Source organism: Ictidomys tridecemlineatus, chromosome 1 (genome assembly GCF_052094955.1).
Source record: "Ictidomys tridecemlineatus isolate mIctTri1 chromosome 1, mIctTri1.hap1, whole genome shotgun sequence".
Taxonomy (NCBI): domain Eukaryota; kingdom Metazoa; phylum Chordata; class Mammalia; order Rodentia; family Sciuridae; genus Ictidomys; species Ictidomys tridecemlineatus.
The window spans coordinates 121,752,650-121,768,135 of NC_135477.1; the positions used below are offsets into that span (position 1 = coordinate 121,752,650).

The 15,486-nt window shown below is 41.8% G+C and overlaps 2 protein-coding genes and 2 pseudogenes across 4 annotated transcripts in view; all 4 read left to right on the forward strand.

Moving 5' to 3' along the window:
- Positions 1–15,486, forward strand: part of LOC101962283 (protocadherin gamma-C4) — a 147,214-nt gene that overhangs the window by 9,112 nt on the left and 122,616 nt on the right. Inside the window, exon 1 of one of the 3 annotated variants that reach the window (XM_078046778.1) lies at positions 852–3,439. The exons of the other annotated variants lie outside the window; for them this stretch is intronic. Coding sequence (XP_077902904.1) covers positions 1,019–3,439 — 2,421 coding nt within the window. The 5' untranslated portion in view covers positions 852–1,018. Of the gene's footprint in view, positions 1–851; positions 3,440–15,486 lie in introns of those variants that run through there. 3 annotated transcript variants of the gene reach the window in all.
- On the forward strand, positions 3,462–7,725 carry LOC101970341 (protocadherin gamma-A5). Its single transcript, XM_013358101.4, has one exon. The coding sequence runs from the start codon at positions 5,281–5,283 to the stop codon at positions 7,723–7,725; it is 2,445 nt and encodes an 814-aa protein (XP_013213555.2). The 5' UTR covers positions 3,462–5,280.
- On the forward strand, positions 10,559–12,072 carry LOC106144844 (protocadherin gamma-B3 pseudogene; annotated as a pseudogene).
- Positions 12,452–14,844, forward strand: LOC106144843 (protocadherin gamma-A6 pseudogene; annotated as a pseudogene).

Below are 15,486 nucleotides of genomic sequence, written 5' to 3' on the forward strand. Positions count from 1 at the left end.
TTTATCTAAAACTAGATCAAATATATTCAGATGTTGGCATTAAGAATATGTTCCAGGGCTGGGGTTGTGGCTCAGTGGTAGAGTACTTGCCTAGTACTCATGAGGCACTAGGTTTGGTGCCCAGAACCCACTTAAAAAAAACAAAATAAACAAAATTAAGTTATTGTGTCGATCTTCAACTAAAAATATTTTTTAAAATATGTTTCAGAATCAAACTGATACATATTTCAATGCCTATGAAAGCCATAGATAATTTATAACCTAATATCAATGGAAAATATGTTTTTGTTTGAATAGGCACTATGTTCCTCTTAGAAAATAATAATTCTGATTTTAAAATTCTTGTATATTTATACAGTAGACAACTAGATAGCTATAAAGATCATTGAGAAGCCTCTGTGTACTTGTATGAGATGATCCTCAAGATATGATGGGTTCCCCATACTAAACATATTTAAATATATAAATATAAATAGGTATATATATAAGCAAGATGAAAATTATGGTATGTTGTATGTTCATATTTGTGTAAAAGGAGGGATAACATTTATTAAAATCTGCACTATGTAAAACATGTCTTTGAGGATACACATGACACATTATACTTTTTTCACTTGAGAGAAAATGTTACACAATACAGGGATCGGAGTAAGAACATATGCAATATGTACCTTCAGAATTTGGAGCAATATAATAAATTGCCTATTTAAATACAAATAAATACTCCATAATTTTAAAAAAGAAAAGGGAAAAAACTTCAAACGTTTACAAGCCATTAGTGCAGTTCCCCGGGAAAACCTCTGGGCGTCGCTGCAAGTCAAAAGAAGAGAAAGATCGTATAGGAAGACGCGTTTGGGAGACTCAGAGGGTAACTTCCTGCTCAAACCAAACACATAGAAGAAGTCAGTACAAATTCGGATACAGAAAACAAAAGCAGGAAAAGTGACCATCCAAGCCATCCAAGGGAGGGCTCGTTCCTCCTACCTCAAAGAATCAGGGCGGCGGACGGAGACGCACGATGACGGCAAGCGCCCGGAGGAGCAGGCTGGCGCTGTTGCTGCAGGTACTGTTGCCTTTCTTGCTGTCTTTGTTCTGCCGGGCTCTCCCAGACCAAATCCACTACTCGATTCCGGAAGAGCTGGATAAGAACACAGTGGTTGGAAACCTCGCCAAGGATCTGGGGCTCAGTGTCCAGGATTTGCCAGCCCGGAAACTGCGGATTAGCGCAGAAAAGGAATATTTCACTTTAAATCCACTGAGTGGGGACTTAACTGTGCGTGACAGAATAGACCGAGAGCAAATTTGCGGGAAGCAGCCTCAGTGTATTCTGGATTTCGATACTGTCGCTGAAAACCCATTTAATATTTATCACGTAGCAGTCATTGTGCAAGATATAAATGACAACACTCCATTATTCAAACAGAGTAAGATTGACTTAAAAATTGTAGAATCCACCAAACCAGGTACAACATTTCCATTAGACCCAGCTCTGGACTGCGATGCAGGTCCTAATTCACTGCAAAGATACCACCTTAATGACAATGAATACTTTGATCTCGCAGAAAAACAGGCTCCAGATGGACGTAAATATCCTGAGTTGATTTTGAAACATTCTCTGGACAGAGAAGAGCACAATTTTCATCAGCTGGTTCTCACAGCTGTGGATGGGGGAGACCCACCTCAAAGTGGTACCACCCAGATCCGAATTCAAGTCACCGATGCCAATGATAATCCTCCGGTATTCAGCCAGGATGTGTACAGGGTCACCCTGCGGGAGAATGTCCCCCCAGGCTTCTCAGTGCTTCAAGTGATGACCACTGACCAGGATGAGGGTGTCAATGCAGAGGTCACCTATTCCTTTCATAATGTGGATGAACAAGTGGAACATTTTTTCAACTTAGACAAAAAAACAGGAGAAATCACAACAAAGGATAATTTGGATTTTGAAATTGCTAACAGTTACACTCTGAATATAGAAGCAAAAGATCCTGGAGATCTAGCATCCCATTGCAGTATCCAAGTTGAAATTCTCGATGAGAATGATTGTGCACCTGAAGTGATTGTGACTTCAGTCTTTGCTCCCCTGCCAGAAGATTCACCACCAGGAACAGTGATTGCCTTGATAAAAACGAGAGACAGAGACTCAGGAGACAATGGAGAAGTTTACTGTGAAATTCGGGGACATTCAGAGTTTATATTGAAATCTTCCTTGAAGAACTACTACAAGCTAATGACAGACCGGGTTCTAGACCGGGAGGAGATCCCAGAATACAACATCACCATCACAGCCACCGACAGGGGCAAGCCACCCCTCTCTTCCACGATAAAGATCACCCTGCACATCTCAGATGTCAATGATAATGCACCAGTTTTCCAGCAGAGCTCCTACGTGGCCCATGTGGCTGAGAACAATCCACCTGGAGCCTCCATCGCTCAGGTCAGTGCCTACGACCCGGACTTGGGCCCCAATGGCCAAGTCTCCTACTCCATCGTGGCTAGCGACCTGGAGCCTCAGGTACTGTCGTCCTATGTGTCCGTGAGCGCACATAGTGGGGTGGTGTTCGCGCAGCGAGCCTTCGACCACGAGCAGCTACGCGTCTTCCAGCTGACGCTGCAAGCGCGCGACCATGGCTCACCAGCTCTCAGCGCCAACGTGAGCCTGCGCGTGTTGATAGGAGACCGCAACGACAACGCGCCACGGGTGCTCTATCCCGCTCTCGCTCCCGACGGCTCAGCGCTCTTCGACACTGTGCCGCGCGCCGCGGAACCCGGCTACCTGGTCACCAAGGTGGTGGCTGTGGACGCGGACTCGGGACACAATGCCTGGCTATCCTACCATGTGCTGCAGGCCAGCGACCCCGGACTCTTCAGCCTGGGGCTGCGCACTGGAGAGGTGCGCACAGCGCGTGCCTTGGGCGACAGGGATGCGACTCGCCAGCGCCTACTAGTTGCTGTGCGTGATGGTGGACAGCCACCCCTTTCTGCCACCGCCACGCTGCACCTGATCTTCGCGGATAGCCTGCAAGAGGTCTTGCCAGACCTCAGCGATGACCCTCTGCCCACCGACCCCCAGACTGAGCTGCAGTTTTACCTGGTGTTGGCCTTGGCCTTGATTTCTGTGCTGTTCCTTCTGGCGGTGATTCTAGCTATTGCTCTGCGCCTGAGACACTCCTTCAGTTCTGCTGCCTGGGGTTGCTTTGAACCAGGTTTGAGCTTCAAGTCTGGGCCTGGGGTTCTCCCCAATCACAGTGAAGGAACATTGCCCTATTCTTACAATGTGTGTATTGCCTCACAATCAGCTAAAACAGAGTTTAATTTTCTCAATGTGACACCAGAAATGGCTCCTCCTGAGGACCTACTCTGTGAAGATGCCTCTTGGGTACCATGTACAAATCATGACAACACTAATGTTCCCTTTGCCTCGGATACTACTTTAAAGGTGAGCTCTGATTCATTTATTTTCACTTGGGGCCTTGGTATTTCTTTTAAAAACATGTAACTGGGATGAGACACTTTGTTGCATGTTTTATTGTCTTGTGAGTCATATTTAGTCAATGTTCTTCCTTAATTACCTTAATCTTTTCTAATCAAACCCTAAATAATGATTTTCTATCCGAAGTAGGAAGTTTATTTGTCCATAATTACAAGTGTCTTTTTCTTCCTTTCTTTATATTCCTTTCATCTAAAGGTTGTTTACTATTGGGAATTTAAGCAATTGCTTTTACCTTCATGGTAAATTTTAGCTTTACTTTCTCTAGAATTTATAGCGCTTCAGACATAAGAGATTACTCAACTTATTAGTTTGTGGAAATGGTGAGGGAGAGCTACCCAGGGTCATGGCTTGCTAACAACAGAGAATGCACAAAACATTGTTCCATTGATTTGAAATCAACATTATTTAAATGTCTTAGCAAGCTGAGTGTCCTGGTATCTCAGACTTTTTTTTTTCAGTGCTAGGGATCAAACCCAGGGCCAATATGTTGGACAAATGCTCCACCACTGAGCTACATCACTAATCCTCAGATGTATTTTTAAAGGATGAACAGTATTCAAGGGCTGAGTACTATTGTTAAGAGTGCATTTTAATAAACGTGATAAATCATTCTCTTTCCTACATATTAATAAATTGTTTCTGAGAAAAATTGCACATGGAAGAAAATTCTTCAACCTATGTTTATATATCATCTTCTACCAAATACTACCTAAAACTTTATGACTTTGAATTTTAACATTATAACATCTTCATTCAAAAATTTTTTCTATCAAGGTGTCATTAAGTAAAAACTGCTTTTCTCACTTTATGGACTCTTTGAAGACCAAAAAATGTCTATTTTTCCAACCATAATTTATTATATGTTATCATGCAAAAGTAATAACACTAAATATCTGTCTCAACATGAGAACACCTCTGCTCAGTAAATATCTAGGTACACTTTTCTATATAAATGATAAACTAAAGCCCTGTCTTCCACAGTCATTATATTGATTTCTACCAAAAGCTTATCACTATACAACATCTAACTATGCATATTTGAATAATGTAATAGGAAAATATAATTAATGCACAGTTAATCCAACTTAAACTCAATGTAGCTTCCATATTCTTAGATTAAAAATCTATAAACTTTCTCAAAGATTTCACAAGTAACAGAGGTCTATACTTTTCTGCATATGACACTTAAAAGAATTTTCAAATCAGTAGGCCTTTTTGAGAAGGTGGATTTGTTTTCTTGGCATTCTTATGTACAAATGTGGAGGTTTTCCTAAGTGTATCCCAAAAAAATGAAATCTTGAAATTGGCAAAGGTAAGAATTTAGGTATTTTAATTAAAGAAACTCAAGTGGTAAATAAATGATATAGGTTCAATGGTACATAAAATAAAACTTCTAAGAAAGTAAAAAAGAATATAATAATTGGTCTCAGCGGTTTGTGAAACTGTTTCAGAATTGAAACTTGATTAAATATAAACAATGTCAACAATACATTAAGGATATGTAAAATTATTGGAAATAAAAACATAAATAAAGTCATGGGAAATAAAAATAGAATTGGTGTAGTAACTGATTAGGACTCTGAGCGTCGCTGTTCACCAAAGTGGGAAAGAATCTGTCACAGAAGCAACTCGACTCTCAGCTTCTTCCATACTAAACACGACTAGGCAAGCTTCTGGGAACTGCCGCCCGTCCCAATTCCGCCAAAGAATATGCTCTCCTCGATTTTAAAGAAATAAGGTAACAGCAGGCTGAACCAGGACTAAGAGAATTGAGGGAAGAGAAAGCAATGGCGAATCTACTGAGGCGCTGGGGCTGCGGAGACCTGCTTTTGTCCTTCATGCTTCTGGGAACGCTGTGCCAGCCAGGGTCCGGGCAGATCCGCTACTCGGTGCCCGAGGAATTAGAGAAAGGCTCCTTCGTGGGCAATATCGCCAAGGACCTTGGTCTACAACCGCAGGAGCTGGTGGAGCACGGAGTCCGCATCGTCTCCAGAGGTAGGACGCAGCTTTTCTCTCTGAACCCGCGAAGCGGCAGCTTGGTCACAGGGGAAAGGATAGATCGGGAGGAGCTCTGCGCTCAGAGCGCGCGGTGTCTGGTGAACTTTAACATCTTGGTTGAGAATAAAATGAAAATTTATGGGGTAGAAGTGGAAATAGTTGATATTAATGATAACTTTCCGAGATTCCGGGAGGAGGAATTAAAAGTAAAAGTTAATGAAAATGCAGCTGTGGGAACTCGCTTAGTGCTTCCCTTCGCACGAGATGCGGATGTGGGTGTGAACTCCCTCCAGAGTTACCAGCTGAGCACCAATCTTCACTTCTCCCTGGACGTGAAGAGCGGATCTGACGGGCAAAATTACCCTGAGTTAGTGTTGGAAAGGCCCCTGGACCGCGAGAAAGCGGCGATTCACGAACTCCTTCTCACAGCCTTAGATGGCGGAGACCCAGTACTCTCTAGCACCACGCGGATCCGCGTGGCAGTCCTGGACGCAAATGATAACGCGCCCCTCTTCACCCGATCCGAATATAGAGTGAGTGTTCCAGAGAGCATACCTGTGGGAACTCAGCTACTCACTCTGACCGCCACAGATGCAGATGAGGGAATAAATGGGAAAGTGACCTACTCTTTTCGCAATGAAGAAGACAAAATTTCGGAGACGTTCCAACTTGATTCCACTCTGGGGGAAATCTCAACTATTCAATCCCTGGACTATGAAGAATCCAGATTCTACCTCATGGAAGTGGTAGCTCAAGATGGAGGTGCTCTTCTTGCTAGTGCTAAGGTGCTGGTCACAGTACAGGATGTGAATGACAATGCCCCAGAAGTGATACTCACTACTTTCAGCAGTTCTGTTTCTGAAGACTGTCTTCCTGGGACCATAATCGCCCTGTTTAGCATACATGATGTTGATTCTGGGGAGAATGGTGAGACTTCATGTTCTATTCCGAAGAATTTGCCTTTCAAATTAGAAAGGTCAGTTGATAATTACTATCACCTATTAACAACAAGAACTCTGGACAGAGAAGAGACTTCAGATTATAATATCACAGTAACCGTTACCGACCATGGCACCCCACCCCTGTCTACAGAAAATCAAATTTCCCTGAAAGTAGCAGACATCAATGACAACCCACCTACCTTCTCTCAGGCCTCCTACTCTACTTCAATCCCAGAGAACAACCCCAGAGGAGTTTCTATCTTCTCTGTGACAGCCCATGACCCTGACAGTGGTGATAATGCTAGGATCACTTACTCCCTGGCAGAATATACATTACAGGGAGTGCCTCTATCCTCCTATGTCTCCATGAACTCAGACACTGGTGTCCTGTATGCACTATGTTCCTTTGACTATGAGCAGTTAAGAGACCTGCAGCTACTGGTGAAAGCCAGTGACAGTGGGAACCCTCCACTCAGCAGCAACGTGTCACTGAACTTATTTGTGCTGGATCAGAATGACAACATCCCTGAGATCCTGTACCCCACCATTCCTACTGATGGTTCCACTGGTGTAGAGCTGGCACCCCGCTCTGCAGAGCCTGGATACCTGGTGACCAAGGTGGTGGCAGTGGACAGAGACTCAGGACAGAATGCCTGGCTGTCCTACCGCCTGCTCAAGGCCAGTGAACCAGGGCTCTTCTCAGTGGGGCTGCACAATGGTGAGGTACGCACAGCACGGACTCTACTGGATAGAGATGCTCTCAAGCAGAGCCTCCTGGTGATTGTTCAGGACCATGGCCAGCCCCCTCTCTCGGCCACTGTCACACTCACAGTGGCCATGGCTGACAGTATCCCTGATGTTCTGGCCAATCTGGGTAGCATCAAGCCCCCTTCCTACTCTGATGATTCAGAGCTTACACTCTACCTTGTGGTAGCAGTGGCTGCAGTCTCTTGTGTCTTCCTGGCCTTTGTCATTGTGATGCTGGCGCTTAGACTAAGGCGCTGGCACTCATCACGCCTGCTCCAGGTTTCCAGAGGCAGGTTGGCAGGCATGCCCACCTCCCACATTGTGGGCATGGATGGGGTGCAAGCTTTCCTGCAGACCTATTCCCATGAGATCTCCCTCACTGCAGACTCCAGGAAGAGCCACCTGATCTTTCCTCAACCCAACTACGCAGACACTCTCATTAGTGAACAGAGTTGTGAGAAAAGTGAACCTCTTCTGGTGTCTGATAAGGCAAATGCAAACAAAGAAGAACCAGGAGTTGCTCAGGTTAGTTCTTTCTTACAGTAAGAATGCCTGGAGCATTTTCTTCCTTTGTTTTCTCAATCATTTTTCTGCCACATTCAAAATCAGCTAATTATGTAGTGGATCCTTTTTTGCTTTATTGCAGACTAACTTTATTTTAATTGATAATTGATGCTTTTTCCATTTATTTTCAAATTGCTTTGGACTTACTGTTTTTTCTCAATCTGTGCTTATTTTGGAAAATCTAACTGATTAACGATAGACTTAAATGAAGTGCCGATCTTAAAATAAAGTGGTAAATATAATACTTTACTCAAAGATTTTGTTAGTTCAGAACAGCTATTCTGTTGATAGTAGAGTTGTTCTATGAATTCAAGTAGTTAGACATATTGTACTCTTTTGAATATTTGCCTAGACACTATTAGTGAACATGTTTTGGAAAGATATCTATAGAATTTGTATTTTAGTATATTTGAAGTTTACATAAGGAAATGGCTTACAGTACTTGCATAAATCAGTGGACAAGTACAGAAACCTTCTGCACAATATCAGAAATGTAGGATTCATTTATAGTGATGATCATGTCTGTAGCATTCTGAAATCAGAAAATTTTGGTTAACCCATGTAATTATTGGATATGCACATTTGTTGAGAGAAGAAACCGGTGAGAAGAAACTTTAGAATTGTAATTAATTCTGTGATATGGGTTACAGTCTCAAGAAAGAGATTCTGCTACATTCAACAAGTGTAAATATATCATACACTTGGCATCACTCGTTACAGGTAGTCACTTAACAGAATCAATATCTGCTAAAATGATTGCATTTCTATATTGGAGGATAATTCTGCTTTATTACAAGAGTCTAAGGTTTGTATTTGAAAAATCAATGCAACATAAGAATGGCTTGAAATTATAAAGTTAATTTCTGAGGACTGTGTTTACTTTAAATTAATAGATTTTTCTTAGTTAAAATGCTAGTCTTAGTTTCAAATTCATGAATACGGGTCATGGAAGGGAAGAACTACTTAATTTGATTGATTTTCTGCCTCTTTGCTGAAAATGATTTTAAGATACTTCTTACTAAAAGATTTTAAATCGCTCAAATTTTATACATTTGACACTTTGAACATCAGTGGCAAATTATTAATAAATGGGAGGAAATGGCAGTTGAATATTATTAGGGGAATATAGACTATGTTATTCAGTCATGTGATTTATTGACATATTTAGAAAAACAGAACCACTTGATTTTTATTTTTAAATATTTATTTAGATGACATTCAATTATATATATATATATATATATATATATATATATATATATATATGGAAAATCCTAACCTCAATGTAAAATATGCAAAATCACTGAATAGTTAATGCATCCAAAAAATTACAGAAGAATCAGTATGATAGATGCTGACGTCACTTGCTCCTATATGGAAAATCACTTTTCCATTACTGCTTAAAGAAAAAGTTATAGGTTTGGGTATGTATCCTGAGATAACTTTTGTATGCAATGGACAAACATCTTTTAAACCTCTCTAAACTACCAATAGACTTGCATTTTAAATGTTTGCTGCACACACTGTCAGTATATGTATTATACCTACTTTCAAATATTTGAATCTTCAGTTTTATTTGTGCTCTGAAAAGATAAATTTCCTGTACTAATGTTCATAGAATGGTGGAAAGTCATTTTGCTTGGCTGTTTTGAAGCAGTCTTGATTCGGTATATATTTTTAGTGGTTTGGGAATCAAATGCAAAGTCTTGCTGCTGCTAGGCAAGAACTCATTCTACCACTGAGCTACACCCCTAACTCCTCATTAATTTTTTTATGTTTGTATAAAGATGCCAGTGAATGGTTATACAATGAGCAGTTTAACATGCTTTGAAGTTTTTCCCTTGTAAGCTGACTTCATATTGGTGCACACCTGCCAAGTTTTAGAGTAACAGTATAATATGTAGATTAGAGACACTTTCTTTATGAAGACCTTCTAGTTTGGATATGGAGTTAAAACTGTAAGACACCTGTCACAACACAGAAATTAGCATTCTTATTGACAAAGGAAGAATGTCAATGAAAAATGTTGAGATCATCATACAATAACTTTGAAGTATGAGGACTCATACTTCATCTCCTAAAATCCAAATAATTCTCCATCATTAAGCTACTTGGAAAGAAACAGTACAATTGAGGACAGTTATAACGTAGTATTGAAAAACATCACTTGTGAAAGAGTTTTTCAATCATACACTTTTAATTAAAAGTAGACACTTGAACACTAGGAAAAGAGACTCTTGCTTCTTAATCTATTCCTACTTTATAAAAATAATCAGCCTCTTGCTTACGTATCAGTTCTTTTGGGGATAAAATAATAAAGGAAATATTTTTCAGAAAGTGAAATATAGTACAAAACTAAAAGCTCTGAAGTTTATTTCTTAAATAATAATACACATCAAGTTGATACTTCAGGAATTTTTATACTACATTTTCTGCAGTCACCAACACTTTCTTTTATGTGCTTTTCTATTTGCTATTTTATTGAGTTCTCAGTTCTACTAAGAATAGGGAATATGTTATTCTGTCCATTTTATAAATATGGAAGCTAAAAATATGATGATGCTAATAATAACTTGAACAAGTTTATCTCTGTTTTCTGATGAGTAAAACATCTTTCATTTGGGTGGACAAAGTTCAAGTTCAGAGAAATGACAGCCAGATTAAACATTTAAAATATTCAAGTGTAGTCTCTCATCGACTGCCTGCCATGAAGATACCCATCAGAGAACCATCACAAAGACAAAGCAAGTGGTAATTCATCTAAATTCTTGGGATCCTTTAGTGATCTCCTCTCCTAGGAATTAGAAGAGAATGGATGGGAAACCACTCCAGTCCAAGGTGCCTGGCAAGACCAAGGCAAATGCCATTTCTCTTCCTGTTGTCTTTGTACAGCCAGGAGCTTTCAGAGCAGATTCACTACTTTATTCCTAAAGAGCTTTCCAGGAGCTTGCTGGTGGGGAACCTTGCAAAAGATCTGGGGTTGGCATGGTGGGGTACCTACTCAGAACTTGAGGATTAATGCAGAAAAGAAATTCTTTACCATGAACACAGAGAATGGGGACTTACTTGTGAGGATGGTATAGACTAAGCAGATTTGAGGCAAGAATTCAACATGTGTTCTAGAATTTGAAATGGTTGCTGAAAAGCCTTTGAACTTTTTTCATATAACTGTGCTGATCAAGGACATCAATGACAACCCACTGACCTTTAGCAGGAATATCACTGAGGTGGAAATTAGAAAACTGGCAATATCAGGGGCTACATTTTCCCTGGAATCTGTACAAGATGCTGATGCAGGTGTCAAGTCCTTGTAGCAGTTAGTACTGCTACAAAGTAGTCCTCAGCCCTGATCTCCACTTTTCTGTAATTCAAAAGGAGAACCCATATGGTAGTAGTTACCCAGAGCTGGTGCTGAAAACACCCCTCGACAGAGGAAAGCTGTTCTTCCACCACCTGGTCCTCATGGCTATAGACAGAGGAGAGCCCTCCAGAAGCAGCACTGCCCAGATCAGGGTAATTGTTGCAGATGCAAATGACAAACCCCCAGCGTTTACTCAGGATGTGTACAGGATCAGGGTTCAAGAGAACCTACCTGCTGGATCCTCCTTGCTAAATGTTGGCCACTGATCCAGATGATAGTGACAATACCAAGATCACCTACTCCTTTATCAATGTTGGTAAAGCAGTGAGAAAACTGTTGTAAGTTGGATCATAAAATAGGAGAACTCACCACTGCTGGAGGATTGGACTTTGAAGAGAAGAGCTACACACTTGGGGTAGAAACAAAAGATGGTGAAAGTCACAGTGCACAGAGTAAGATACAAATAGATATTTTGGATGAAAATGACAGTGCCCTGGAGATTATGCTGGCTTCTGAATCCCAACTTATAGAAAAGGATGCTGAGCTGGGGACTACTGTTGCTCTGATCAAGACATGTGATCTAGATTCTGGATTTAATGGGGGAAATCCTGTGCAAATTAAAAGGTAAATTTCCATTTAAAATAGTTCAAGATACAAAACATACACATAGGTTGGTGACAGATAGTGCCCTGGACAGGGAGGAAATCCCAAGAGTACAATGTTATTATTATAGCCTCCTACAAAGGCAACCCACTCCTCTCCTCAGGCACAAATTTTAACCTGTACATCACTGACATCAACAATAATGCCACAATTTTCTACCAAGCCTCCTATGTAGTCTTTATAGCAGAAAGCAATCCTCCTGGAGCCTCCATTTCTTAAATTAGAACCTTAGACACAGACTTGGAGCCCAATGGCAAGTCCCCTACTCCATTGTGGCCAGAGACCTGGAGCCTCACGCATTGTAATGCTATAGGCAGGGAGCCTTCGACCTCAAGCAGCAATGTTCCTTTGAGCTGATTCTGCAGGCCTGCACGTGTTGATAGGCGACCACAATGACAATGCTCCATGGGTGCGCTAACCTATGCTGGCGCCCAATGACATAGTGTCTTGAGCTATGGAGCGCGGCTACCTGGTCACCAAGGTGGTGGCGGTGGATACTGATTGAGGACACAATGCCTGGCTAACCTATCATGTGCTGCAGGCCACACCTGCAAGTTTAAGTTGCAAATTACATTCTCCAACCACAAAACAGATCAGACACCATAAGTATGCAGAAATTTCATCCTGAAATGATTCACTACTGGTCTCCACTCGTTTAAGGACCTTCATCTCTGTTTCTAAGGAATGCAAAGTGATCCGTCACTGTTCTTCCTACTCATAATCCCAAAGAAGTTCATAAAGCTAGTTATGGCAGCTCTGCGGAGGTGCCAGCATCTGTGGTGGCTGTTTGGAGCCAGAACTGCACAGATCCACTACTCTATTCCCGAGGAACTAGAGAAGGGTTCCTTCATCAGCATTGTCATCAAGGACTTGGAACTGGAGCCCCAAGAACTCATGGAGAGTGGAGTCTGCATCATTTCCAGGAGTAGGACGCAGCCTTTCTCTCTGAACCCATGAAGCAGCAGCTTGGTCACCCACCGCAGGCAGGATAGACTGGGAGGAGCTCTGCACTCAGCGTGTGTGGTGTCTAATAAATTTTAACATTCTTATCAAAGATAAGAATGTTATCTTTATCCCGTGGAAGTGGAAAGAATGGACATTAATGGCAATGCTCCCCAATTCTTAAGGGAAGACTTGGAAGTGAAAAATTCTCGAAAACGAAGTTCCATCTTCTCGCTTTTGAGTAATGGAGGTCTATGATCCTGATGTGGGAATAAACTCACTTCAGAACTTCAAGCAGTAACAGATACTTTTCAGTGGATGTGAAAAACCAAGCCCATGGGCCCAAGTACCCAGAGCTGGTGCTGGAGTGTGCCCGGGACTGCAAGAGAGAAGCCATTCACCACCTGAACCTTACTGCCATGGATGGTGGTAACCCTGTCTGTTCAGGTATGGCACGAATTGTGTTAACTGTTCTAGATGTGAATGACAATGCTCCAGTGTTTACTCAGCCCATCTACCCACGAGTATTCCTGAATGTCTGCCTTTAGGCACACCAGTGTTGTCTATAAATGCCACAGACCAGGATAAAGGAATCCATGCCCAAATTACATATTCCTTTGTGAAGATCACAGAGAAGATCACACAGATTTTCTGCTTGAATGTTTTAACTGAAGAAATTTCAACTTCTACAACTCTAGACTATGACTCTAGCTTTTATAAGCTGGATGTTGAAGCCAGGGATGAGTCAGGTCTTCAAGACCGAGCAAAAGTCTTAATGACCTTCTTGGATGTGAATGATAATGTACCAGAAGTGGTTGTTATGTCTGAAAGCAGTCACTGAAAATGTACCTCCAGGAACGGTAATTACTCTTTTTCAAGTGTATGATCAAGATTCTGGACTGAATGGCTTGGTAACATGTTCCATTGTACAGAGTCTCCCTTTTGACTTGGAAAAATCAGTAGATGATTATTATGGATTAGTGACAAGTGCAGTTCTAGACTAGGAACAGGTGTCCTTGTACAACATCACTGTGATAGCTACAGACAAAGGAATACCTTTTCTGTCTACAGAAAAGCTCATTCCTTTACATGTGGTAGAGACTAATGACAACTCACCCATTTTCTCCCATTCATCCTACTCTATGTCACTGAGATGCTTCCAGTCCCAGAGGTGCTTCCATCTTCTCTGTGAATGCACTGGACCCTGACAGTGAAGAGAATGCCCAAGTTACTTACTCTCTAGCTGAGAATATACTCCAAGGGGCACCTCTGTCTTCCTACCTCTCCATCAACTCCAATACTGGTGTCCTGTATACACTGTGCTCCTCTGACTATGAACAGTCTAGAGACATCCAGGTACTGGTGATAGCCAGTAACAATGGGAACCGTCACTCGGCAATGCAATCACTGAGCCTGCTGGTCCTGGATCAGAATGACAATGTGCCTGAGGTCTTGTACCCTACCCTCCCCACTGACGGCTCCACTGGGGTAGAGCTGGCTCCCTGCTCCGCAAAGCCTGGTTATCTAGTGGTGGCAGTGGACAGAGATTCAGGTCAGCATTCCTGGCTGTCCTACTGCCTGCTCAAGGCCAGTGAGCCAGGGCTATTCTCAGTAGAACTACACACAGGTGAGGTGCAAAGAGCAAGGTCCCAGCTAGACAGAGAGTCACTCAAGCAGAGTCTGTGGTGGCAATCCAGGACCACAGCCAGCCGCCTCTTTCAGCCACAGTCACACTCATGGTGGTGGTGGCCAACAGCATCCCTGATGTTCTGGCTGATCTGAGCCATTTCAATCTCCCCCATGACTCTGATGCCTCAGACCTCACACTCTACCTAGTAATGGCGGTGGCTACTGTTTCCTGCATTTTCTTTGCCTTTATTATGGTGTTGCTGGTGCTTAGACTGCAAAGCTGGCACAAATCAAGCTTTCTGAAGTCTGCAAATGGGAGTTTGCCAAGTATGCCCACCTCACACTTTGTGGGTATGAATGGGATGCAAGCTTTCCTGCAGACATGTTCCGATGAGGTCTTGCTCACCTTGGACTCAAGAAGCCACGTCATCTTCCCCCAGCCCAACTATGTTCACATGCTTGTCAGCCAGGAGGGTTGTGAGAAAAATGAGCTTCTTTTGATATAGGAAGATTCAGGGTTTTGTAAAGAGGAAGACTCCCTTGTTCAGATGAGTTTTTTTTATTTAAAAAAAAACAGAAAATTTTAAAATTCTTTGATCCATGCTAAGTTTTCCTAGTTTTTTTGCAGCAAACCATGTAATTCTGATTTTTTTCTTTTATATAAATCAACCTCTTTTTAATCTTGGTTTTTTTAAATTTGACTCTAAAAACAATTTAATTTAAGGGCTGGGGATGTGGCTCAAGCGGTAGCACGCTCGCCCAGCATGCGTGCGACCCGGGTTCGATCCTCAGCACCACATACCAACAAAGATGTTGTGTCTGCCGAGAACTAAAAAATAAATATTAAAAATTCTCTCTCTCTCTCTCTCTCTCTCTCTCTCTCTCTCCCACCCCTCTCTCACTCTCTCTTTAAAAAAAATTTAGTTTATTTTTTAACCTATTTTTTAACAAAAGCTTTGATTTTGTACATCTCACATCTTAGACATTTGTGAAATCCTTTCTTTTTCTAATATTAAAAAAAAACTGAATTACTGCCTCTGTTAAATAAGACTAAGATCTTAGTAGCCAGGAGCAGTGGAGCACACCTATAATTCTAGTAACTCAGGAGGCTGAGGCAGGAAGATCACAAGTTCGAGACCAGCCTCAGC